General features: G+C 36.9%; 1 protein-coding gene across 5 annotated transcripts in view; it reads left to right on the top strand.

The window, feature by feature from the left end:
* Positions 1-24796, top strand: part of PALS2 (protein associated with LIN7 2, MAGUK p55 family member) — a 104175-nt gene that overhangs the window by 30024 nt on the left and 49355 nt on the right. For 3 of the 5 annotated variants that reach the window (XM_068550003.1, XM_068550006.1, XM_068550005.1), the window contains exon 2: positions 24492-24610. The exons of 1 other annotated variant lie outside the window; for it this stretch is intronic. In XM_068550003.1, the coding sequence (XP_068406104.1) occupies positions 24494-24610 (117 nt within the window). In that variant the 5' untranslated portion in view covers positions 24492-24493. Of the gene's footprint in view, positions 1-24488; positions 24611-24796 lie in introns of all 5 variants that reach the window. One more of the 5 variants, XM_068550004.1, reaches the window with a different exon arrangement.

A 24796-nucleotide genomic window follows, 5' to 3' on the forward strand; every position in this document is an offset into this window, starting at 1 on the left:
GCCTGATAAATATTTATCAAGAATCGATATAGAAATTCTTAGTCATCTCATACCAAATACCCTGGAGCTACATGCAGAAATTACAGTTTTCATTGTGTGTGTGCATGGCTAACAGTGGAAGGTAAGTTGTTTTCATTTATTCCCCCAGTGGCTTGGAGGCTTTGTTTTGAAATTTATAAAGGTCGTGATTAAGGTAAAAATGGGAAAAAAATATCTGATTTGTGGAATGAACATGTAAAAAATTAAGAGCAATTGTTAGTGAGTTTCATTCATTGTAATGCTTAACTATAGGCATTAAAATAGTCTCATCACTTAAAGTGCTCCTGTTAAAATTATGAAAAGGTATTATTTAATGTGACATGGACTGAAATGGCTTACTAGGAAAGAAATCCATGATAAAAAGTACAAACTAATACATAAGGCATGAGGTATTTAAGGGATGAAGTGTTCTATATAAGGAGATTATCTTTGGAGAGACAAATCCATGACTTGAGAAATGAGGCTAAGCATTTTTGCCTAATGAAATCTTGTATATAAGGCTACTTAATTTTATTAGGTAAGGTGGTTTTCTTTAATCCTTATAAGTCTGTACAGAAACCTCTAGGAACCTTCATGATATTGACTCTCCAGATATACAGTTCATAGTTTGAGCAGCTCATTTGTTCAGTCATTGTTTTGTTACACAGGTATGCATAAATATATTAATTTTGTAACAATTTTAAGATATTACCAGGTAGAGCCAAGAGCCCTTTTAACTAACCCTTCTTTCAATCTCTGCTCCTTCCCCAGGGGTAATACCTGTTATACTTTGCTTTATATCTTTCCAGACCGATTCCTGTATATTTGCATATTTGTACCTGTGGAAAAGATAAAGTTTTGTGTGCTTCATTTCTCTCCATATGACACAATACTATCTTTATGACACTTGCTGTTTTCCACAGAAAAACGTGTTTTGGAGGGTTTTACATGTTAGTGCATATAAAATCACGTTCTTTTAACGGTTGCAGATTATTCATAGGATGGGGATTTAGGCGTTCCCCTGGTGAGGAATATTGAGGCTATTTCTCTTTTTTCCCATGTTTTCCAGTAACATCACAGTGAGCATCCTAAAAAGCTGCCTCATTAGAAGCAATATTACCAATTATCATGACGATCTTTCACTTGATAATAAGTTGTGATGATGAAGGTTTAGTAGAGTTAAAACTTGGATTTTTCTTTTTAATTAAAAACATTACTTGAATTCTGGTAATGGTGGCATGAAGAGGCTGGCAGTTCCCTCTGCAGAAAGTAAATAGAAAACCAGACAGAATTGTCAAAAACATCCATTTAGGGGTATTGGAAATTGACCAAACGTAGTTAAAAAAAATTGATCTTGCACAACCGTTAGGGCTTGGGGTGAGAACAGTGCGAGTCTGTGGCCTTCTGGCCTGGGCCCTTCCCAGATACCTCCTCAGGCGTGCCCTGCTGTCCCCACCCTCCTCAGCTGATGAAAACTGAAGCTTTACCAGCTTGGGACTAGCTGAGAAACCGAGCAGCTTTGCTGCCAAAGAGGTGGCCGTGGGGGAGTAACTTGATTCAGGGAAGGGAGGAGTGAGAGGGGGCACAAAAACCTGTGGCTTTGCAAGTACAGAGTGGTGGGTTCGGATGGAAAGAGAGGGAGAAAACCTGCTGCCTTGCTAGCTCAACGCTGTGGACCTGGTTTAGGGTGAGCAGTGGACCAGAAGAAATTTAATAGAGAAATCCCAGAAATGAGAGAACCATAGAAGGGCTGAGGTAAGTTCACCATACAGCTCTGGTTGACTGGAAGCTACGTATGTGAAGGGGAGACCCAAGAGAGGGGAGACCCAAAAAGTTCAACCCAAAGGAGACTAGAGAACTGGCTGCAGTGTTGAATGCATTCCCCAGTCTATACACAAATCAACTGGCAAGAGCTGGACGTCTTACAGGCTTGAGATGTTTGAGCACAACCATTGCCCAGGTCATTGGCTGACCATTAAGCTATACAGACATAGGCACACCCACTAGGAAGCCAGGCTAAAATATAGAAGTAAGAATTTAAAAAACTGAACAGAGACGTCCCAACTGCATACCATGTAGGGAAACTGATTCTTCAGTTCAAGTCCAGATGAATTACTAAAAAAGACCCAGCATCTCTGAAAAATAAAATAAATTGAATTGCCATAATATATTAAAGGTTCAATTTTCAAACAGAAACTGCTGGATGTGAAAAAAAAAAAAAGAAAAGAAAACCTAGGAAAACGTGACATATAATCACGAGAGTCAGTGGAAACTGACTGTGAGTGGGCTTGATGTAGGATTTAACAGAGACTTTGAATTGGCTGTTTTTAATATGTTCAAAGAATTAAAGGACAGTATATTAGCAACACTTAATAGAGAGTCCCAAGAGAGAAACAAATTAGAAAAGAAGAATGAAATAGAAATTTAAGATTTCAAAAGTACAATAATTGAAATGAATAGGATAGGATTTATTTATCCAATAAATCTGTTATTGGATAGGCTCAGTAACAGATTTGAGATGTCAGAGAAAACTTGAAGATCAATAAAAAGTATTCACTCTAAAGAAGAGAGAGAGAAAAAACATATTGTGAAAAGTGGGCAGAGCCTCAGAGACCTGTGGGACAATGTCAGACATTTCAACATAGATGTAATGAGAGTTCCAGACAGGAAGGAAGGACAGAAGGGACAGAAAAAATATTTGAAGAAATAGTGGCACCAAACCTCCCCCCCCAGATTTGGTGGAAAATAATAAAAAGGGTTCCAGTAAGATGGAGTAAGCACACAATACCCCGTCTCTTCCACTGAATGCGGCCGTAAATACTGGACAGCATACAGGAGTAGCTATTTGCAGACTCTGAAAAGTCAATAGTATCAGGCGGGTTAGAGAAGACAACCAGAAATTTAAGTACCATTGAATCAACGGTGAGTTTACTGTTCTTTTGTTTTGTTTTGCTTTGTTATCCCTGGACCTAACCCCAAACCTAGAGCATCAGAATGGACAGCTAGAACTCCAAAAACTTGCTGGTTCTGGTTTAAAGAGCAAGATGCTCAACAGGAGTGCAGAGATCAATCAGTCCCTCCCCCTCCCTCTCCCCTCCCCCTCCCCTCCCCTCCCCCTCCCCCTCTCTGCCGCCCAGCCCCCAGGAAGTCCTTTGGCAGCAGTGCTGAAGCAGCTACAGCAGCTAAGAGGAGCATAACTAAAACTCCAAAACAAGAAACCTTCCTCTTCAATTGGAGGAGTTGTAGTTCCTGTCGTTTTTTTGTGGGGTTTTTTTTTTTTCCTCTGTGCTCTGGCTGCCTGAACCAGGTCATGAGCCCATTTATAGAAAGTACACTGCAGAATGGGTTAAATTATGCCCCAGATTTCTGGAGGATCAGTAAAGAACATCCCAGAGAACCCAAAGTGCCAGGCAGATTGCAGAGGAGCTTTGGAAAGAGACTTCTTAAAGTTGTTATGCACTCCTAGGCTCATCCTTGAGAGGTGTGTATGTGGATCTGACCCTAAAGAACACATATAGATGTTTAGTACTGAAATACCAATAGACCACCAACTAAGCCCCAGACTGGCTAGTGGGTGGTACATATATGGGACTGATCCAAATAACACTGTGGAAATTTTGAAGTTTACTAGTTTCTTATAAAGTTAAATATACACTTACCATGTGATCTAGCAATCCCATTCCTAGGTATTTACCTAAGAGAAATGAAAACTTAAGTTCACAAATAAAGGTGCAGATAAGCATGGACAACTAAACTAAAATGGCATTGGTACCTTAGAGGGTCAGAATTTAACTGAGTCAATTGCTTGCTGAAACAAAAATATCAACACTCTCCCTAAGATTTCAGCAAGACAGTCTTTGTTTGTTTGTTTGTTTGTTTGTTTATTTGGCTGCGTTGGGTCTTCGTTGCTGTGCACGGGCTTTCTCTGGTTGTTGTGAGCGGGGCCTACTCTTCATTGTGGTGCGTGGGCTTCTCATTGTGGTGGCTTCTCTTGTCGCGGAGCACGAGCTCTAGGCGCCGGGCTTCAGTAATTGTGCCCCACGGGCTCTAGAGCGCAGGCTCAGTAGTTGTGGCGCACGGGCTTAGTCGCTCCGTGGTATGTGGGATCTTCCTGGACCAGGGCTTGAACCCATGTCCCCTGCATCGGCAGGCGGATTCTTAACCACTCCACCACCAGGGAAGTCTGGCAGAGTCGTATGTTATTAAAAATGTACAACATACAGTCCAAAATTCCTTGGCATGTGGAGAACCTGGGAAACCTTAACCCAGATGGGCAGAGATAATCATGAGACACCAATACTGAGATGACACAGATGTGGGAATCATCTGAGAAAGATTTAAAGCAGGTTTTATAAATATGCTACAACAATTAAGGGTGAGCTCTCTTGAAATGAATGGAAATATAGAATGTCTCAGTAAAGAAATAGGAAAAAGAAAAACCAAATGGGAAATTTGGAACTGAAAAATATGATACCAAAAAACTCCCTGGACAAGCACAATAGCAGGATGGAGATGACAGTCCATGAACTTCAAAGTAGATCAGTAGAAATTTATCCAAACTGAAAAACAAAGAAAAAAATAGTTGAAAAAAAAAATAATGAGAAGAGCTCAAGGGACCTATGGGATGGTACCAGGTCTAACGTTAGGTTTCATCAGACACCCAGAAGGAAGAAAGAAAGAATATGGTACAGAAACAAGTGTTTGAAGAAGTAGTGGCTGAAAACTTCCCAAATTTAGTGCAAGACATAAATTTGTCTTGTAGACTCAAGAGGTTCATTGAACCTTAAGTGGCATAAGCCCAGTGAAATCATGCCCAGAAACAACATAATGGAATCGCTGAAAACAAGACAAAGAAAAAAATACAGAAAGCAAAAAACTGAAAACCAGTAATAGAGTAACTATTTGAATGAATGTGGATGTCTCATCAGAGACCATAGAGGCCAGAAGGAAGTGCAACAATATTTTAAACATACCAGGGGTGGGTGTCAATCCAGTGAAACTATTCTCCAAGAACCTGGTGCTTTTTTTTTCTTTTTGAGCGGACCTCTCTCTGAAAGCATGGCACATAATAGAAAATTGTTTCTAAGTAAGAGTGCCAGGAAGTTACACTAGCTGCTTTTGCAAGGCATTTACTTAGTTCATAGTAGGAAGATTGTTAAGTTCATTTAAAATGGTAGTTCACTTTCCTTTCTGAATTAAACTTGTCATCAGAGGATGACAGTACAAAGTGGGTCGGTTAACATGATTAAATTAGGGGGAAAACCCAACTATGTTCATTAAAAAAAACAATTGTTTTTAAGGTGGGAAAATTGTAATAAATTGCTGTTTTTGAGATACATTTTTCACTGACACTTTAAATAATTAACAGTAGTCATGATGAGAGATGGTTGAAGAGATTGAATTGCAGAATGTTAGGTAAAGCAGAATATTTAGCATTTATATGTTTTTAGTAGATCAGTCATTTAAATTTATTGTATAACCTCATGAGTTATATCAATCTCATTTCTTTTTTACAGATAAGGAAGTAAGTGTGTAGTTAAATTTTTCTTTAATGCTATATTGGAGAAAAAGATTAAAATTCAGAATTTAGCTCTATTTTAATCACTTTTTGCGGCACATGTTCTCAGCATTTATATTGATATGTCTTTATGAGGCAATTCATTATTATTGTAACAAATAATGAAATGAGGACCTCTTAATGGAGATGTAGTTGATACAACCTGTTTATAAAGGACAGTTTGACACTATCTGACAATTGAAAAATCACATATCCTTTGATCTAGCAGTTCTACTCTTAATATTTACTTACTAATGATGTGTGCGTAACTATGTATGTGTGTATAGATATAGGTGTTGATTGTAACACTGATTATAACTGCAAAAAATGGAAGCAACCTGTATATCTTTCAGTAGAGGACAGACTAAATAAATGTTGATGCATCCATATAGTGAAGTGCTAGATATATTGAAAAGAATGAGCTCCAATATGGAAAGATTACTAAGATGTTTTATTAATAAAACAATCATTCATGTAAATAAAAAAGGATATATTCAAATACAGGGATAAATTTTGCTGGGACGGCTAGAAAGAAAATCTCTTTGGAGAAAATCAGTTTTGATGTTTATTTTAAAATATTTCAATATAGTTAAACTGCCTTTCACCACGCATGTGTGTATATACACACACATATACATATTTGTATATATATACATGTGTAAATATATATTGAGTTTTTAAAAATAGCATATGTAAAGTTTTTTAACTCATTTTTCATCAAAACTTTGACATTGTTACTCCATTATCTTCTGGTATTAAATATTACCAGTAATAAGTGGCATGGAAGTCTGATTATTGTTACTTTTACAAACTCTTTTCTTTCTGGAAATCTTCACCTCCCCCTTTTTAATCCTCAACATTTTGAAATTTCACTTAGGTGTCCAGATCTGGGTCTTTTGCATTCATTCTGAAGTTTTGTTTGTCATTTAAATTCAGAGACATTTTCTACTATTATTTCTTCAACTATTTCCTTCCCATCCTTGTCTCTGATCTTGTCCTATGAAACTCCTGATATGCACCGTTGGATTTGATTATGTATTTTAAGTGTTCTCATATTTTTCATCTTCTCCTTTTTGTTCTGCATTTGGGAGTTTACCTTGACTTGATTTTCCAGATTAGCAGTTTCAGCCTTATCATTCTATCATTTAGTCTGCTGTTTGATTTTTTTTTACTTTGACAATATTGTTTTTAACTGCCAGTAACTTTTTCTTCTTCTCTGATTGCTCCATTATCTCCCTCTTAGCAGCCTGTTCCTTTATGAATGCAGTAGCCTCTCACATATCTTTGAGAATGCTAATAAAAATAAAAAATTTAAGTTCTATTCTCAGCACCATCTGTTTCCCCTGTAGTTTAGTTTGTTCAACTTTGTCCCTTGTCACTGATGTTTTCTTCATATGTCTGGCAATCAGTAATGGTTGGTTTATATTTATAAATGAAGGACTAGGTTGATTAATCCAGAATATACCTCTGTTGAGGACTTCCTCTGTAGTTGTATAGGCTGTCCCCCCACCCCCCAGCCCTCTGTCTGGAATGGCGGGCTTCTCCTTCAGATATCTAGGCAGAGAACTAGTGAGCAAGTTGGGAACCCTCAAATAGCTAAATTAAGAAGGAGGAATTTACCCTGGCGTTGGAACATATTGGTACAAGGCTGTAAGTTGGAAGAACAGAAGGGGAGAAGGCGGGGCCACCCCAGAAGTGTTAGGCAGTGTGGTGAGGGGAATTTTTTGGTTATCAGAATACCTGAGGAACACTGCAGGCATTTGGTGGAGAACAATCCTATGCAAAAAGGATTATGCCAGTAGTCTCCTGTTTGAGAAACACTGCTTTAGAGCATTCACTGTGGGATAGTCTCCCTTCCCCCACCCCTACTCATCTAGTGTCTGTTGTGAAGAACCAGATGCACCTCAGCCTCTCTGCTCTTTGTTTAGGCCCCACATCCATGTAAGGAACCCTTCCCATGCAAGACATGCGCCCACTGTCTCTGGAAAGAAGTCTGTGGTACTTAGGCCAAAAAGTGTGCCCTTGTGTATGGGGTTCCTTAATTGCTGTGAGTGGCTGCCCATCCACTCACTGTGCCTGCCCTTTTCTTTTGTTGGCTCCAGGCTTAGACTTTCTCTAGGAATGCTTTGGGAAGTACAGCTCCATGTTTTGTTTCAAGGTTTTAAACATTGATCATAAATTCAAGATTTTCAGTAGGGTGAACTGTTTGGTTCTTTGCACTGGGATGCCTTCCACTGGGTGTCTCCCATTTTATTGTCCCACCACTCCCATCAGAGAAAGAGTTAACCTTTTACTCCTTTCCAGTATTCACTCAGTGTTAATAATGCACTAGAAGGTATTGTTGCAGGAGTTGCCATGTATTATTTAGTTGCAACAACCCTGTAAGAATAGGTAACTATTGCCGTTCCCCATTTAACAGATGAAAGAAACTGAATTGGAGAGGTTAAGTCATATACTCAGGTTTTCAGGACTAGTTAAGTGGTATTGTCCAGGCTTTTAACCACTGTGCTATATCACGTAATTCTCTGATTCCTTCATAGTGTTCTTATCATGGTGCTTTATTCATTTGTTTACACATTTTGGTCTACTCTGCTAGATGTCGTTTTTGGAGGAAAGATAGTGTGTCTCTTTTCTTCAACATCAATCATCATGCCTGGCCTATAAGCACTTGGCTAATGTTGAGTAAGTTAGCTGAGCACATTTAAAGTTTAACTTTCTTCTTTGATTCAATATAACTAAACTAGAATTTCGAGATACTATTTTGAGAACTAAGGTATTGACTTCATATTGTCCTTTTATAGAAAACAAATGTTTTTATTGACCTAACGATTTAGATGAACTCTTGCTGTCAAATCAGTCGCGCGAGTCATATGTCAAAATTTAATCATAAACCTAACTTGATCCAAATTTTTTTTTAATTTTTATTTTATATTGAAGCATAGTTGATTAACAGTGTTGTGTTAGTTTCAGGCGTACAGCAAAGTGATGCAGTTATACATATACATATATCTATTCTTTGTCAAATTCTTTTCCCATTTAGGTTATTACAGAATATTGAGCAGAGTTCCCCGGGCTATTCAGTAGGTCCTTGTTGGTTATTTTAAATATAATAGTGTGTACATGTCCATCCTAAACTCCCAATCTCACCCTTCTGCCCTGGTAACCATAAATTTGTTCTCTAAGTCTATGAGTCTGTTTGTTTTGTAAATAAATTCACTTGTATCATTTTTTTTTAAGATTCCGCATATAAGCGATATCATATGATATTTGTCTTTCTCTGTCTGACTTACTTCACTTAGTAAAATAATCTCCAGGTCCATCCACGTTGCTGCAAATGGCATTATTTCATTATTTTTAGTGGCTGAGTAATATTCCATTATATATGTGTACCACATCTTCTTTATCCATTCATCTGTCATTGTACAGTTAGATTGCTTCCATGTCTTGGCTATTGTAAACAGTGCTGCAATAAACATTGGGGTGCATGTATCCTTTCAAAACATGTTTTTCTCTGGATATATGCCCAGGAGTGGGATTGCTGGATCATATGGTAGTTCTATTTTTAGTTTTTTAAGGAATCTTCATACTATTCTCCATAGCAGCTGCACCAATTCGCATTCCCACCAACAGTGCAAGAGGATTCCCTTTTCTCCACACCCTCTCCAGCATTTATTGTTTGTAGACTTTTTGATGATGGCCAGTGTGACTGATGTGAGGTGATAACCTCATTGTAGTTTTGATTTGCATTTCTCTAATAATTAGTGCTGTTGAGCATCTTTTCATGTGCCTGTTGGCCATCTGTATGTCATCTTTGGAGAAATGTCTATTTAGGTCTTCTGCCTGTCTTTTGATTGGGTTGTTTGTTTTTTTGATATAGAGCTGCATGAGTTGTTTGTAAATTTTGAAGAGTTATCCCTTGTCGGTAGCATTGTTGGCAAATATTTTCTCCCATTCTGAGGGTGGTCTATTTGTCTTGTTTATAGTTTCCTTTGCTGTGTAAAAGCTTTTGAGCTTAATTAGGTCCCATTTGTTTATTTTTGTTTTTATTTCCATTACTTTAAGAGACAGCTCACAAAAGATATTGCTGTGATTTATGTCGAAGAGTGTGTTGCCTATGTTTTTCTCTAAGAGTGTTATAGTATCCAGTCTTACATTTAGGTCTTTAATCCATTTTGAGTTTATTTTTGTGTATGGTGTTAAAGAATGTTCTAATTTCATTTTTTTACATGTAGCTGTCCAGTTTTTCCAGCACCATTTGTTGAAGAGACTGTCCTCTGTTGTATAGTCTTTCCTCCTTTGTCGTAGATTAATTGACCATAGGTGCATGGGTTTATTTCTGGGCTTTCTATCCAATTCCATTGATCTATATTTCCGTTTTTGTGCCAGTACCATACTGTCTTGATTACTGTAGCTTTGTGGTATAGTCTGACATTACGGAGCCTAATTCCTTCAACTCCGTTTTTCTTACTCAAGATTGCTTTGGCTGTGTGGGGAATTTTGTGTCTCCATACAAATTAAAAATTTTTTTGTTCTAGTTCTGTGAAAAATGCCATTGGTAATTTGATAGGTGTTGCATTGAATCTGTAGATTGCCTTGGGTAATACAGTTATTTGAACAATATTGATTCTTCCACTCCAAGAACATAGTATCTCTTTCCATCTGTTTGTGTCATCTTTGATTACATCAGTGTCTTATAGTTTTTGGAGTGTAGGTCTTCTACCTCCTTAGGTCAGTTTATTCCTAGGTATTTTATTCTTTTTGATGCGATGGTAAATGGGAATGTTTCTTTAATTTCTCTTTCTGATCTTTTGATGTTAGTGCATAGAAATGTAAGAGATTTCTATGTATTAATTTTGTATCCTGCCACTTTACTGAATTCATTGATGAGCTCTAGTAGTTTTTTGGTACCGTCTTTAGGATTTTCTACGTATAGTATCATGTCATCTGCAAACAGTGATGGTTTTACTTCTTCTTTTCCAGTTTGGATTCCTTTTATTTTCCTTCTCTGATTGCTCTGGCTGGGACTTCCAAAACAATGTTGAATAAAAGTGGTGAGAGTGGACATCCTTGTCTTATTCCTGACCTTAGAGGAAATGCTTTCAGCTTTTCACCATTGAGTATGATGTTAGCTGTAGGTTTGTTTTATATGGCCTTTATTATGTTTAGGTAAGTTCCCTCTATGCCCAATTTCTAGAGAGTTTTTATCATAAATGGGTGTTGAATTTTGTCAAAAGCTTTTTCTGCATCTACTGAGATGATCAGATGGTTTTTATTTAATTTGTTAATGTGGTGTATCACACTGATTGATTTGTGGATACTGAAAAATCCTTGCATCCCTAGGATAAATCCCACTTGATCATGGTGTATGATCCTTTTAATATATTGTTGGATTCTATTTGCTAGTATTTTGTTGAGGATTTTTGCATCTATGTTCATCAGTGATATTGGCCTGTAATTTTCTTTTTTTTGTGGTATCTTTGTCTGGTTTTGGTATTAGGGTGATGGTGGCCTCATAGAATGAGTTTAGGAGTATTCCTTCCTCTGCAATATTTTGGAATAGTTTTGGAAGGATAGATGGTAATTCTGCTTCTCTAAATATTTGATAGAATTTGCCTATGAAGCCGTCTGGTCCTGGACTTTTGTTTGTTGGGAGTTTTTAAATCACAGTTTCAATTTCAGTACTTGTGATTGGTCTGTTCATATTTTCTGTTTCTTCCTGGTTCAGTATTGGGAGATTGCACCCTTCTAAGAATTTGTCCATTTCTTCCAGGTTGTCCATTTTATTGGCATATAGTTGCTTGTAGTAGTCTCTTATGATCCTTTGTATTTCTGTGGTGTCGTAACTTCTCTTTTTTCATTTCTAATTTTATCAATTTGAGCCCTCTCCCCTTTTTTTTTTTTTTTTTTTTTTGATGAGTCTGGCTAAAGGTTTATCAATTTTGTTTATCTTTTCAAAGAACCAGCTTTTAGTTTCATTGATCTTTTGTATTGTTTTTGTCTCTATTTCACTTATTTCTGCTATGATCTTTATGATTTCTTTCCTTCTACTACCTTTGGTTTTGTTTGTTCTTTTTTCTCTAGTTGCTTTAGATATAAGGTTAGGTTGTTTATGTGTGATTTTTCTTGTTTCCTGAGGTAACGTTGTATTGCTATTAACTTCCCTCTCAGAACTGGTTTTGCCGCATCACATAGGTTTTTGGATCGTTGTGCTTTCGTTTTCATCTGTGTCATCAGGTATTTTTTTATTTTTCTCTTTGATTTCCTCAGTGATCCATTAGTTGTTTAGTAGCATATTGTTTAGCCTCCACGTGTTTGTGTTTTTTACAGTTTTTTTCTTGTAGTTGATTTCTAATCTTACAGTATTTTGTTGGAAAAGGTGCTTGATCTGACTTCAATTTTCTTAAATTTACTGAGGCTTGCTTTGTGGCCCAGCATATGATCAATCCTGGAGAATGTTCCATGTGCACTTGAGAAGAAGGTGTATACTGCTGATTTTGGATGGAATGCTCTATAAATATCAATTAAGTCCATGTGGTCTAATGTGTCATTTAAGGCCTGTGTTTCCTTATTGATCTTCTGTCTGGCTGATCTGTACATTGATGAAAGTGGGGTGTTAAAGTCCACCAGTGTTACTGTGTTACTGTCTATTTCTCCCTTTATGGCTGTTAGCATTTGCCTTATATATTGAGGTGCTCCTGTGTTGGGTGCATATATATTTACAATTGTTACATCTTCTTCTTGGATTGATCTGTTGATCATTATGTAGCATCCTTCTTTGTCTCTTGTAACAGTCTTTATTTTAAAGTCTATTTTGTCTGATATGAGTATTGCTACTCCAACTTTCTTTTGATTTCCATTTGTATGGATTACCTTTTTCCAACCCCTCACTTTCATTCTGTATGTGTCCCTAGATCCAAAGTGGGTCTCTTGTAGACAGCCTGTACACGGGTCTTGTTTTTGTATCCATTCCATCAGTCTGTGTCTTTTGGTTGGAACATTTAATTCATTTACATTTAAGGTAATTATCGATGTGTATGTTCCTATTTCCATTTTCTTAATTGTTTTGGATTTGTTTTTGTAGGTCTTTTTTCTTCCCTTTCTCTTTTGTTCTCTTGTGATTTGTTGACTAACTTTAGTGTTGTGTTTGGATTCCTTTTGTGTGTGTGTGTATCCATTGTAGATGTTCGGTTTGCGGTTACCATGATGTATTGATATAGCAGTCTATATATAAAAAAGATTCTTTTAAGTTGCTGGTCTTTTAATTTCAAATGCATTTCCAGTAGCCTGCATTTGTGCTCTCCTCTTCTCACAATTACTGGTTTTGATAACATATTTGTGTTCAGCTGTTTTCCTACCTTTACTTGATGTTGCCTTTACTGGTGAGCTTTTCCATTTAATTTTATTGTTTCTAGTAGTGGCCTTTTATTTTCTGATTAGATAAGTTCCTTTAGCATTTGTTGCAAAGCTGGTTTGGTGGTGCTGAATTCTCTTAGCTTTTACTTGTCTGTAAAGCTTTTGATTTCTCCATCAAAACTGAATGAGAGCCTTGCTGTGTAGAGTATTCTTCATTATAGGTTCTTCCCTTGCATCACTTTAATATATTGTGCCTCATTCTTTTGGTCTGCAGAGTTTCTGCTGAGAAATCAACTGATAACCTTATGGGAGTTCCCTTGTATGTTATTTGTTGCCTTTCCCTTATTGCTTTTAATATTTTCTCTTTGTTTTTACTTTTTTGTCAGTGTGATTACTATGTGTGTTGGCGTGTTCGTTGTTGGGTTTATATTGCCTGGGACCCTGCACTTCTTGGACTTGGATGACTTTTTTCTTTCCCGTGTTACGGAAGTTTTCAGCTATTATTTTTTCAAATATTTTCGTAGGTCCTTTCTCTCTCTCTTCTCATTCTGGGACCCCTATAATGTGAATGTTGGTACGGTCAGTGTTTTCTCAAAGGTCTCTTATACTGTCTTCCTTTCTTTTCATTCTTTTTTCTTTATTCTGTTCTGTGGCAGTGATTTCCACCATTCTGTCTTCCAGCTCACTTATCTGTTCTTCTGCCTCAGTCACTCTGCTATTGACTCCTTCTAGTTTATTTTTATTTCAGTTATTGTATTGTTCATCTCTGTTTGTTTTTTAGTTCTTCTAGGTCTTGTTAAACATTTCTTGTATCTTCTCAATCTGTGCCTTCATTCTTTTCCCAAGATCTTGGATCATCTTCACTATCATTACTCTCAATTCTTTTTTCTGATGGATTACCTATCTCTACTTCACTTAATTGTTCTTCTGGGGTTTTAGCTTATTCCTTCATCTGGGACATATTCCCCTGCCATCTCATTTTGTCTGACTTTTTGTGCTTGCAGTTTCCGTTCTGCAGGCTGCCAGATCGTAGTTCTTTTTGCTTCTGCTGTCTGCCTTCATCTAGTGGATGAGGCTTCTTCTCTCTTGTTGCCAGTCCCCCAGGCTGTGAAGACTGACATGGGGCTCAAGACTTTCACTCCTGTGGGAGAACGTCTCTGGTATAATTATTTACCAGTTCATGTGTTGCCCACCCCGTGGGTGGCTTGTTGTTGCTTTGTCTTTGGATGTAGGGTATCTTTTTTGGTAGGTTCCAACGGTTTTGTTTTCTTTTGTTTTTGTTTTTGTCAATGGTTGTTCAGCAATTAGTTGTGATTTTGGTGTTTTTGTAAGAAAGGGTGAGCCTTCTACTCTGCTGTCTTGCTGGCAAGTCAATCCAAATTTCAATTTCAATCCAGTTTTCTGTACCATTTCCTGGAAATGTATTTAAAAATTTTTTTCCTGCTGTATTGAAAATACATTAGAAGTAGTCCAAATGACTTAGATAATTCCTTTAAATTTTTGCTTAAATATTTCCAAATGCACACAGAATAAGGTTTTGTTTTTCATTTTCTGAATCTGCAAATTATGCAGTATGGTTCTGTCAAAGTAACTGTTATTCTATCTACAAAGTATAAGAGCAGAAATAATTTTTAACGTCTTATGAAAACTTAATTTACCTGTCATATTTTCATTGGGGATTTCAGTTCGTTGAATTAAATGGGAGTGAATATACCACAAATGTGATTACAAAAGGATTTTTAATACTGAAATAGACTCTAGTCCTAATTTATTAAAAACAGTTCATTTAAGTACTTATAGTTCTAAAACTGGGAAGAAATTCTTTTGTAAACAACTCTAGAAAGCTTTTGGAACAGAATATATGTGGGTAAATACCATTCATTTTATTAAATTTGTCTTTTTACTGATCTATATTTTAGAAAGTTAGAAATGTATTTATATGTAAGAAGTTCTGTAAAAGCTTGCCATTTTAGTAGACTAAGCATTGAAAGATACCACTTCTATCTTTGTTGCTTGTTATACAATTTGTGAAAAGTTAATAGCTTTAAGATTACTGCTTTGTAAACCATACCACATTTCACTGATTCCAAGTATTATACAGACATTTTATTTATAAACAACAATATATAATTTGAAAACTATTCTTCATTTTAGTAACAGAAATATGTTACATTTTTGTGACTGAAACTCTATTATTGAGGACTTGTGATGTACCAGACTGTGGGCTAGTTGCTGGGAATATAAGTTTGAACAAGACAGATAAGATTTCTGCACTCATCAGACCTAAGAGTTTAGAAAGAAAATCATACATTAAATAAATACCAAAATATTTAATTACAGGTTGATCAGAGTTATAAAGCATAGACTACTACAAAAGTATATATTAAGAGAATTTATCCTAATTGGGGCTGCCAAGGACACAGAAATTCTGTTCCTGAAGGATGCGTATGAATTAGGTACACCAAGGTGGTGGAAAGTTGAGGGGAGGACTTTGTATCAGGACAGGGGAAGGATTGGTGTGGCTAAAGCTACAAAGGGTGGTGCAGATTGTTTAACCTAGTAGTGTATTTTAAAGGTTCACTGGCCATAAAATTTACATTTTAATTAATTCCTTGTAGGTGAGATATATATCACCCATAAGAAATCTGTATATATGTAGGAGGCTCTTGTATAGTCTGGGCAAGAAATGATGATGACTAGGACTCATGTTATTTGAGTCCAGAAATATTTAGGAGGTAGAATCTACTGCTTCTTTGCTCCAAGTTAGTTTCTATTCCTACCGCTTACATACTTTCAAATATTTTTGCTATTTTTTGGTCCATTTTTCTTCCTCTTTAGCCATTCTCTTTATTCTTGTGGGTTTTCTTTTTTTAATCTTTATTAATACTTTGCTGCTGTTTTAATAGAGATTCTAAAGGGAAAGACTATAAACTGAAGTAGTCAATCTACCATATTTAACTGAACCCTACCCCCCACTAATTTGAAATGTCACCTTTCACATATATTAACTCCTGTTTAGTTATTCAGGATTTCTCTGTTGCTGTGCCAGTACTGCACCAGTTTAATTTATAGTGTTTTTATACTTGACAGCACAGGCACCTCCTTTACAGTTATGCTTTTTTTCCAGACATATTGGTTGGTTTTACATATTTTCTCTTTCAAGTAAATTTTAGAATAACAGTACCCCAAAATCCTGTTGGGATTTCTTTTTTTTTTTTCTTTTTTAATTTATTTTTGCCTGCATTGGGTCTTCATTGCTGTGCGTGGGCTTTCTCTAGTTGCAGTGAGTGGGGCTACTCTTCATTGCAGTGCCCGGGCTTCTCATTGTGGTGGCTTCTCTTGTTGCAGAGCATGGGCTCTAGGCCCACAGGCTTCAGTAGTTGTGGCTTGCAGGCTCAGTAGTTGTGGCTTGCGGGCTCTAGAGTGCAGGCTCAGTAGTTGTGGCGCACAGGCTTAGTTGCTCTGCGGCATGTGGGATCTTCCTGGACCAGGGATCGAACCCGTGTCCCCTGCATTGGCAGGCAGATTCTGAACCACTATGCCACCAGGGAAGTCCCCATCCATTTTTTGATTGGGTTGTTTTTTGGTTTTTTTAATATATTGAGCTGCATGAGCTGTTTGTATATTTTGGAGATCAATCCTTTGTCAGTTGCTTCGTTTGCAAATATTTTCTCCCATTCTGAGGGTTGTCTTTTCATCTTGTTTATGGTTTCCTTTGCTGTGCAAAAGCTTTTAAGTTTAATTAGGTCCCGTTTTTTTTTTTTTACTCTAGGAGGTGGGTTAAAAAAGATCTTGCTGTGATTTATGTCATAGAGTGTTCTGGCTATGTTTTCCGCTAAGAGTTTTATAGTGTCCGGCCTCACATTTAGGTCTTTAATCCACTTTGAGTTTATTTTTGTGTATGGTGTTAGGAAGTGTTCTAATTTCATTCTTTTACATGTTGCTGTCCAGTTTTCCCAGCACCACTTATTGAAGAGACTGTCTTTTCTCCATTGTATATCCTTGCCTCCTTTGTCATAAATTAGTTTACCATAGGTGTGTGGGTTTATCTCTGGGCTTTCTATCCTGTTCCATTGATTTATATTTCTGTTTTTGTGCCAGTATCATATTGTCTTGATTACTGTAGCTTTGTAGTATAGTCTGAAGTCAGGGAGTCTGATTCCTCTAGCTCCGTTTTTTTCCCTCAAGATTACTTTGGCTATTCAGGGTCTTTCGTGTCTCCATACAAATTTTAAGATTTTTTTGTTCTAGTTCTGTAAAAAATGCCGTTACTAATTTGATAGGGATTGCATTGAATCTGTAGATTGCTCTGGGGAGTATAGTCATTTTCATAATATTGATTCTTTTAATCCAAGAATACAGTATATTTCTCCATTTGTTTGTGTCATCTTTGATTTCTTCCATTAGAATCTTACAGGTTTCTGCGTGCAGGTCTTTTTCCTCCTTAGTTAGGTTTATTCCTAGCCATTTTATTCTTTTTGTTGCAGTGGTAAATGGGATTGTTTCCTTAACGTCTCTTTCTCATCTTTCATTGTTAGTATATAGGAATACAAGAGATTTCTGTGTATTAATTTTGTATCCTGTGACTTTACTAAATTCATTGATTAGCTCTAGTAGTTTTCTGGTGGCATCTTTAGAATTTTCTATGTATAGTATCATGTCATGTGCAAACAGTGACAGTTTTACTTCTTTTCCAATTTGGATTCTTTTGATTTCTTTTTCTTCTGATTGCCGTGGCTAGGACTTCCAAAACTGTGTTGTATCATAGTGGTGAGAGTGGACATCCTTGTCTTGTTCCTGATCTTAGAGGAAATGCTTTCAGTTTTTCACTATTGAGAATAATGTTTGCTGTGGGTTTGTCATACATGAGGCCTAATGTCTTTTTAAAATAGTAGAGTTTTGAAAACCTTTTTAATTTCTTCTGTTATGATCTGTTTTAATTTTTACCTCTTTTTCCTAAATTTTAATAATTGACATTTTCCTAGAAAATCTCTACTTGACTGGATTTTACAATAACGTTGTTCACCATGTTTTCTTTTGAATCTTCTTCATATCTGCAGTTATTTTCTCATTGCATTCCTAAGGTTATTTGTGTCTTCTCTTTTCTTAATCAGACTAGGCAAGTATCAGTCTCTTTTTATTGGACCTTTGAAACAGCCAGAATGGATTGATCAAATCTATGGGTTTTTTTTTTTTTCTTCTTCTTCTTGGATTAATTTCTGCTTTCCGTTTTAGTTCTTTTTTTGAATTTCCCATTACCTTGTAAATTTTGTTCTTTCATGATCCGTAGCAGGTTTCTCATACTTTGCCCTTTTCTAGTGGGAAAATTCTTCAGTTTGATCCCTGATATTCCCACCCCCTAACCCACCCTATAATTTAATCTTTTTCTTTCTTCTGCTCTTTCTTTTCTTTTGTTTTAATCCCCTGGTAGATAGTAAGTCTGTTTCTTTGGCAGTTAATATTTATTTGTTGAATTTGGTGAGTTGCATTCACGCTTTTAGTATTCATGTGTAGTGATCCTTGATGTGTAGTGATCATATTTGTAATTGAAGGGTCTAGATTAAATATATTAAATTTTCTCCAGTTTAAATAGGAATCCCATTTGTATATCATTGAATCTGGCTTCTGATTAAAGAGTCCATCCTCCCGTAATTAAGGAGGAGGAGTGGAACTTGTAGGAAACTTACCTTCTGAGTTTTGGGACTTTCCTTTCTTCATGGAATCTCTGAGTAAATTGGGACACTTCCCTGCTTCTCTGGCTCCAGCTCAACTTTGCAAGGTTCCCACTACAGAGAGCTTCCTGTTTCATATATTAAGCTTTCACATGCAAGAGTTGCCTTGTGGTAATCCGTGTCTGAGTTGTTATTATAGATTTAGTTAATGTTTTTTTAAATTAATTTATTTTATTTATTTATTTTTTTTTGGCTACATTGGGTTTTCGCTGCTGTGCGCGGGCTTTCTCTAGTTGCAGTGAGTGGGGCTACTCTTCACTACAGTACGCGGGCTTCTCGTTGTGGTGGCTTCCTTTGTTGCAGAGCATGGGCTCTAGGCACACGGGCTTCAGTAGTTGTGGTTTGCAGGCTCAGTAGTTGTGGCTCACAGACTCTAGAGTGCAGGCTTAGTAGTTGTGGTACATGGGCTTTGTTGCTCCGTGGCATGTGGGATCTTCCTGGACCCAGGCTCAAACCCGTGTCCCCTGCATTGGCAGGAGGATTCTTAAGCACTGCGCCCAGGGAAGTCCCAGATTTAGTTAATGTTTTAATATTTTATGAGGTTAATTCTCTCTCACTGCTCTTTGTTGTTATTTTCTTATATTGTTTATTTTTTTCATATGCTTTTAGGATGATTTAGTTAAAAAGAACTGTTGTATTTTTTTCGATAGTTAATGTTATTAGATAACTAATTTATAAGCCAGTGAATTGGCTTGTGAGGGGCAATTATTTCTTCACCCTGTCCCATAACATCCCAATAAATGAGGGAGATTGGGATTATGCCAGGTGTTCGAACGTTATTAATTTTATTCATGACGGAGTATAGAGTAAAGGTGTTAGGGCAGATCCTTGCAGGTCTGGGAAGTTATGCTAATGTTTGACATTCTGGTGTAACTGGAGCACCAGGGTGGGTTGTTCCACACTCACCCACCCCCTCACCTAACCTCCTCACCAGTTCCTCTCTGCTTTTCCCACCTGTCAACTCTGCAACTCCCTAAACCCAAATAGTTTCCATTCAAAAAGGGAAGATATGGAAAATAGCAAGTCCCCTCACCCCAACTCTCAACTTTGGAATTAAATAGCCTGGAATGGGGCAAGTGAACTAAGTGAGGACTTTTTGACAGTAAACATTAAGAGTAACATCTGAATTCAACTCCGGAAAAGAGTGCTACCAGGGGAAAATCAAGTCTTAGCACATGTTCTTAAACTGCCCGTAAGAAAGGGCTAGGGAATGATCCTCTAGGTACGAGCTCTAAGAGCTCTGGACTCAAAGGGGCTTCAGCTGGCCCACTCTGGGCCTGCAGAACCAGATGACCCGTGGGCTGCCTGGCAAGCCCACTGCAGTCTGTCTGTCTCAGTCTCCCATCAGAGTCCTTCAGTTCCATCGCAGAGTACTCTCCAATGTGTTATACAGTTGACCCTTGAACAACAGCACCCACCCTCCACACAGTGGAAAATCCCCTTATGCTGTCTCCGCAGTTCCATGTTGGCAGATTCAACCAACAGCAGATGATTAGTACTGTAGTACATGTTTACTGACAGTAGTCCACACATACGTGGACCTAAGTAGTTCATATCCATGCTGTTCAAGGATCCACTGTAGTTGTCCTTAGAGCTCTTTGGTTTGAGGAAGTGTTTGGCATGCTTACTCTTCTGACTGTAGAGGAGGTGTGTCACCTGATGGCCGTTGGGAGACTTCAGGAGACTGGGTTAGGTCTTTGGCTGCTGACGGAGGTGTTGCTGAGAGCTCCCACTTTGAGCTTTGACCACAGGGCCAGCTCAGTCAGGGCCTCCTGTTAGCACAGGTACTCTCTCTGGCCACAGACCCATGTCCCATGGCAGGCTGTCTCAGCCATCCAGCAGGGTATCAGTGAAGGGCTTGCATACACCCTTGAAAGGATTACTAGTGTTTCGGGAGATCTAGCAGATAGGAGCCTAAAATCTTGCCCATTAAGGAATAGGGATGCCAGCCTTCAGCTCAAAGTGGATTTTCAGAGGCACAGATGGTGTCCATAAGTTTCATCCTATGCAGATAGTTGTAGCAATTCTGACTTCCTTGGGTTTCCAGCTGTAGCAGTCTTGGACCATCCTCCACAAGGAGTCAAGGTTTGTACTTGATATCCCAAAGTCTGGACAGTAGAATATCAGTCTCCTATTTGAAGACTTTGGGGGCATGTACCCCTCAGGGACATGAGGTCCCCTTCAAGATTTCATTGTGAAGCTCATGATTTACTTCTTCACAAAAATAAATGGCAGTAAAAATACCAGATTCCCGTCGACCTTCACCAGCACAACATTCACTCCAGACTGGCCTCCCTAACCTGTGTAGTGCTGCATCAGTTTACCCCACTGCTCTGCCTCCTCAGCCCAAGTTCCCTGGAGCTCCCCAGCCAGGCCATTTCCTTAGTGGAGGGAAGACCAAGCCAGACTTGGCCTGAAAACATGGTTATATAGGGGGTCTACTGTATTTTTATTAAAACTCCATTAAATATACCAATTAGCTTAGGAATGTTTGGCAACTTTATAATCTAGATTCCCTTTTCAGGACATGGGATATTGACAGACTTACTAGTTTTTAATTAAATTTCATATACTAAAGAATCAGTAACAACTTAACAAAGGTCTTCAAAATAACCAAGGGTATATTTCACAATCTCTGCCACTTTTCTTCCCACGTAATTAAGCACAAATATAAAAATTCAAACGCTGCAAGAACCAATATAGAAGATACATTTTTAAAAAAGTCTTCAGTACAACTGGAAATTTAAACACCAGCTATATATTTGATGATATTAAGGAATTACTGTTATTTTGTTAGGTGTGCTAACAGTATTGTTACATTGTTTAAAAAGAGTCCTGATCTTGTAGACATAAACACTGAAATAGGACATCTGGGATTTGCCTCAAAGTTATGTAGGTTAGAAAGTATATGGGGGTATGAAACAAAATTGGCCATGAGTTGCTAATTGTTAGAGCTGATAATTGTTGGGTGTGTTATTGTCTCCTTTTGTGTATGTTTGGAATTTTCCACAATAAAAATAAAAATAAAGACATACATAGAATGTCAAAGGAAAGAAAAAAGTACTCATGAAAAGTAGAGTTAACTGCGTTTATAGCCAGCCACAGGGTAAGAATACTCCTACAGATTGTTGATTCTGTTGTTCCCCGCGCAGAGTACGGTTTGGACTTAAAGCAAAATTATGAAGTAAACTTGGTTTATATTCTTTATTTCCTAGTGTCTTCTTTCTTCATTTTACCTCAATATCAGTTTTCCTTCTGCCTGTTGTAAATGCACATTTTTCTCCTGTTTACCTCTTTACTTCCAAAATTGTCACTCATTTATACATACTGAGAAGGAGACCTAAAGATGAACCTGTTCCAATTAAAGTGCGAGAGAAAAATACTTGGGAGAGAGTTCAGGGTTAGAAGTCAGGGAATAGTTCTGATATTTGAGCATTTGGAAAAACTGATAGAAATGGGAGAAGTTTGTTGGAACATTTGAGAAAAAACTTGTAGGAGTCCTATATGAAAAGCACTAACTGTTGATTTTATTTTAAAAACTGCCAGTCTGGGGGCTTCCCTGGCGGTCCATTGGTTAAGACTCTGCACTTCCAGTGCAGGGGGTACAGGTTCGATCCCTGGTCAGGGAGCTGAGAATCCCATATGCTGCATGGGGTAACCAAAACAAATAAATAAATAAAAATAAATAAAAATTGCCAGTGTGGAGATAGGGGGAAGTAAAAGCATCACACTAGTACTATTCTAACAAAAATAAATAATGTATAAAATGGGTAAATCAAAAAGTAGCAATATTAGCACATTACCCAGAAATACAGCTGCGATTAAAAGAAACAGCAAATTCAAAGTAGTTGCTTCTGTAGAATAGGATAAGTTGGGAAGGAGGCTGACAGCATGGAACAGAGAACTGCTGTATTTCATTATAAGCCACTTAGTAATACAATCTGACTTTTGACAATGTTTTATTTTAATAAAAAATAAAAATATTAAAAACAAACTGCACTATTAGTAGACTTATTCTAAAGAAGCATCAAGGGAAAATAAAATTAGTAAAACTAATCTGAATAAAATTAAGGCTGTGATATTGAATGAAGTAGGGGTCTAGCTGTACCTTCTTCATATGCATATCCAGTTGTCCCAAATTCATTTTTTGAAAAGACTGTTCTTTCCTTCTTTGAATTGTCTTGCCACTCTTGTTGAAAATCTAATGACCGTAAAGTGGATTTATTTATGAACTCTCAGTTATATGTCTTTATGCTAGTACCACACAGTCTTGATTACTGTAGCTTTTTAGTCAGTTTTGAAGTAAGTGTGAGTCTTCCAGCTTTGTTCTTTTTGAAGATTGTTTGGCTATACTGGGTTCATTGCATTTCCCACATGAATTTTTGTATCAGCTTATATAACAGTTTCTACCAGAAAGGGCGAGGGGAGCTGAGATTTTAATAGGGATTGCATTAAACCTGTAGATCAATTTGAGAAATACTGCCATCTTAACAATAGTAAGTCTTCTATGGAATCCATGAATATGGGTATCTTTTTATTTATTTAAGTCTTCTTTAATTCTTTCAATGATGTTTTATAGTTTCACTGTTAAAATCTTACAGTTCTTTTGTTACATTTATTTCTAATGATTTTTATTGTTTTAATGCTATTGTAAAAGGAATGGTTTTCTTAATTTCATTTTCGGATTGTTCATTGCTAGTGTATAGAAATACAATTGATTTTTGTATTTTGATCTTCTATCTTGCAACCCTACTGAACTCATTTATTTAGTTCTAATAAATTTTTTGTATATATTCCTTAGGGTTTTCTATATATGAGATCATGTCATCTGCAAAAAGAGATAGTTTTACTTATTCATTGTTCATCTGGATGCCTCTTATTTTGTTGCCTAACTGCCATGGCTAGACCCTCCAGTACAGTGTTGAGTAGAAATGGCAAGAGTAGACATCCTTGCCTTGTTCCTGATCTATGGGAAAGCATCCAGTCTTTCACCATTAAGTATGATGTTAGCTATGGGTTTTTCATAGATGCCCTTGAGGAAATGGAAATTTCCTTCTATTCCTAGTTGAATGGTTTTTTTTTATCATGAAAGGGTATTGGATTTTGTCAAATGCTTTCTCTGTGCCTATTGAGATACCATGTGGTTTTGTTTTATTAGTATAGTGTATTACATTGATTGATTATCATATGTTGATAAACCACCCTTGCACTCCTGGGATAAATTGTACTTGGTCATTGTGTACAATCGTTTTCATTCGTTGCTGGATTCAGTTTGGTAGTGTTTTATTAAAGATTTTTGCCTCTGTACTTGTAAAGGATATTGGCTGTAGTCTTCTTGTGATGTCTTTGTCTGGATTTAGTATCAGGATCTCACAGAATAGTTGGGAAGCGTTCCTTCCTCTTCTACTTTTTTTTGGAAGACTTTGTGAAGTAATGGTTTTAGTTCTTGAATTCACTGATGAAGTCATCTGGTTCTGGGCTTGTTGGAAGTTTCTTGATTAATCTTTTTTTTTTTATTGCTCTATTACAATTTTATATTTCTTCTTAAGTAATGTTTTTAAATTTGAAAAATAAAAAACAAGTATAAGGTTCTAAATATGCATTATATAGTCTGGTAAACCCCAAATTGCATGTAAAAACCTATCCTGCTGCTAATTCATGGGAAGTCCATTTGAAATTTCTACTATTCAACAATTCAGTTCTTTAAATGTGACTTTTCAAAAGAGTGTTAATTCATAACGTCTTTTTACTTGAATTATTTTATAGTTGTATTTCGTAATAGCTTGGAATTTAAGGTTTGCTTTTTTTTACTATTGCTTTTATCTCAGCAGCAATGCAGCAAGTGTTGGATAACCTTACGGAGCTGCCCTCATCTACAGGAGCAGAAGAAATAGACCTAATTTTCCTCAAGGGGATAATGGAGAATCCTATTGTAAAATCACTCGCTAAGGTATATTGGTTTATTCATAAGATAACTAAATTATTTTTTTTTATTGTTTTTACAGAGGTCTTTTCAGATTACCGTTTTAGAACCTGGTTAATATACCTTAGCCTTTGTTAGCAAATAATAACAGTTAACAGCTAATGAGATCTTACTGTACACAGAAATTAGACCACTTTTGCCTTTTCTGTGCTG

Source organism: Eschrichtius robustus, chromosome 8 (assembly GCF_028021215.1).
Source record: "Eschrichtius robustus isolate mEscRob2 chromosome 8, mEscRob2.pri, whole genome shotgun sequence".
NCBI lineage: Eukaryota > Metazoa > Chordata > Mammalia > Artiodactyla > Eschrichtiidae > Eschrichtius > Eschrichtius robustus.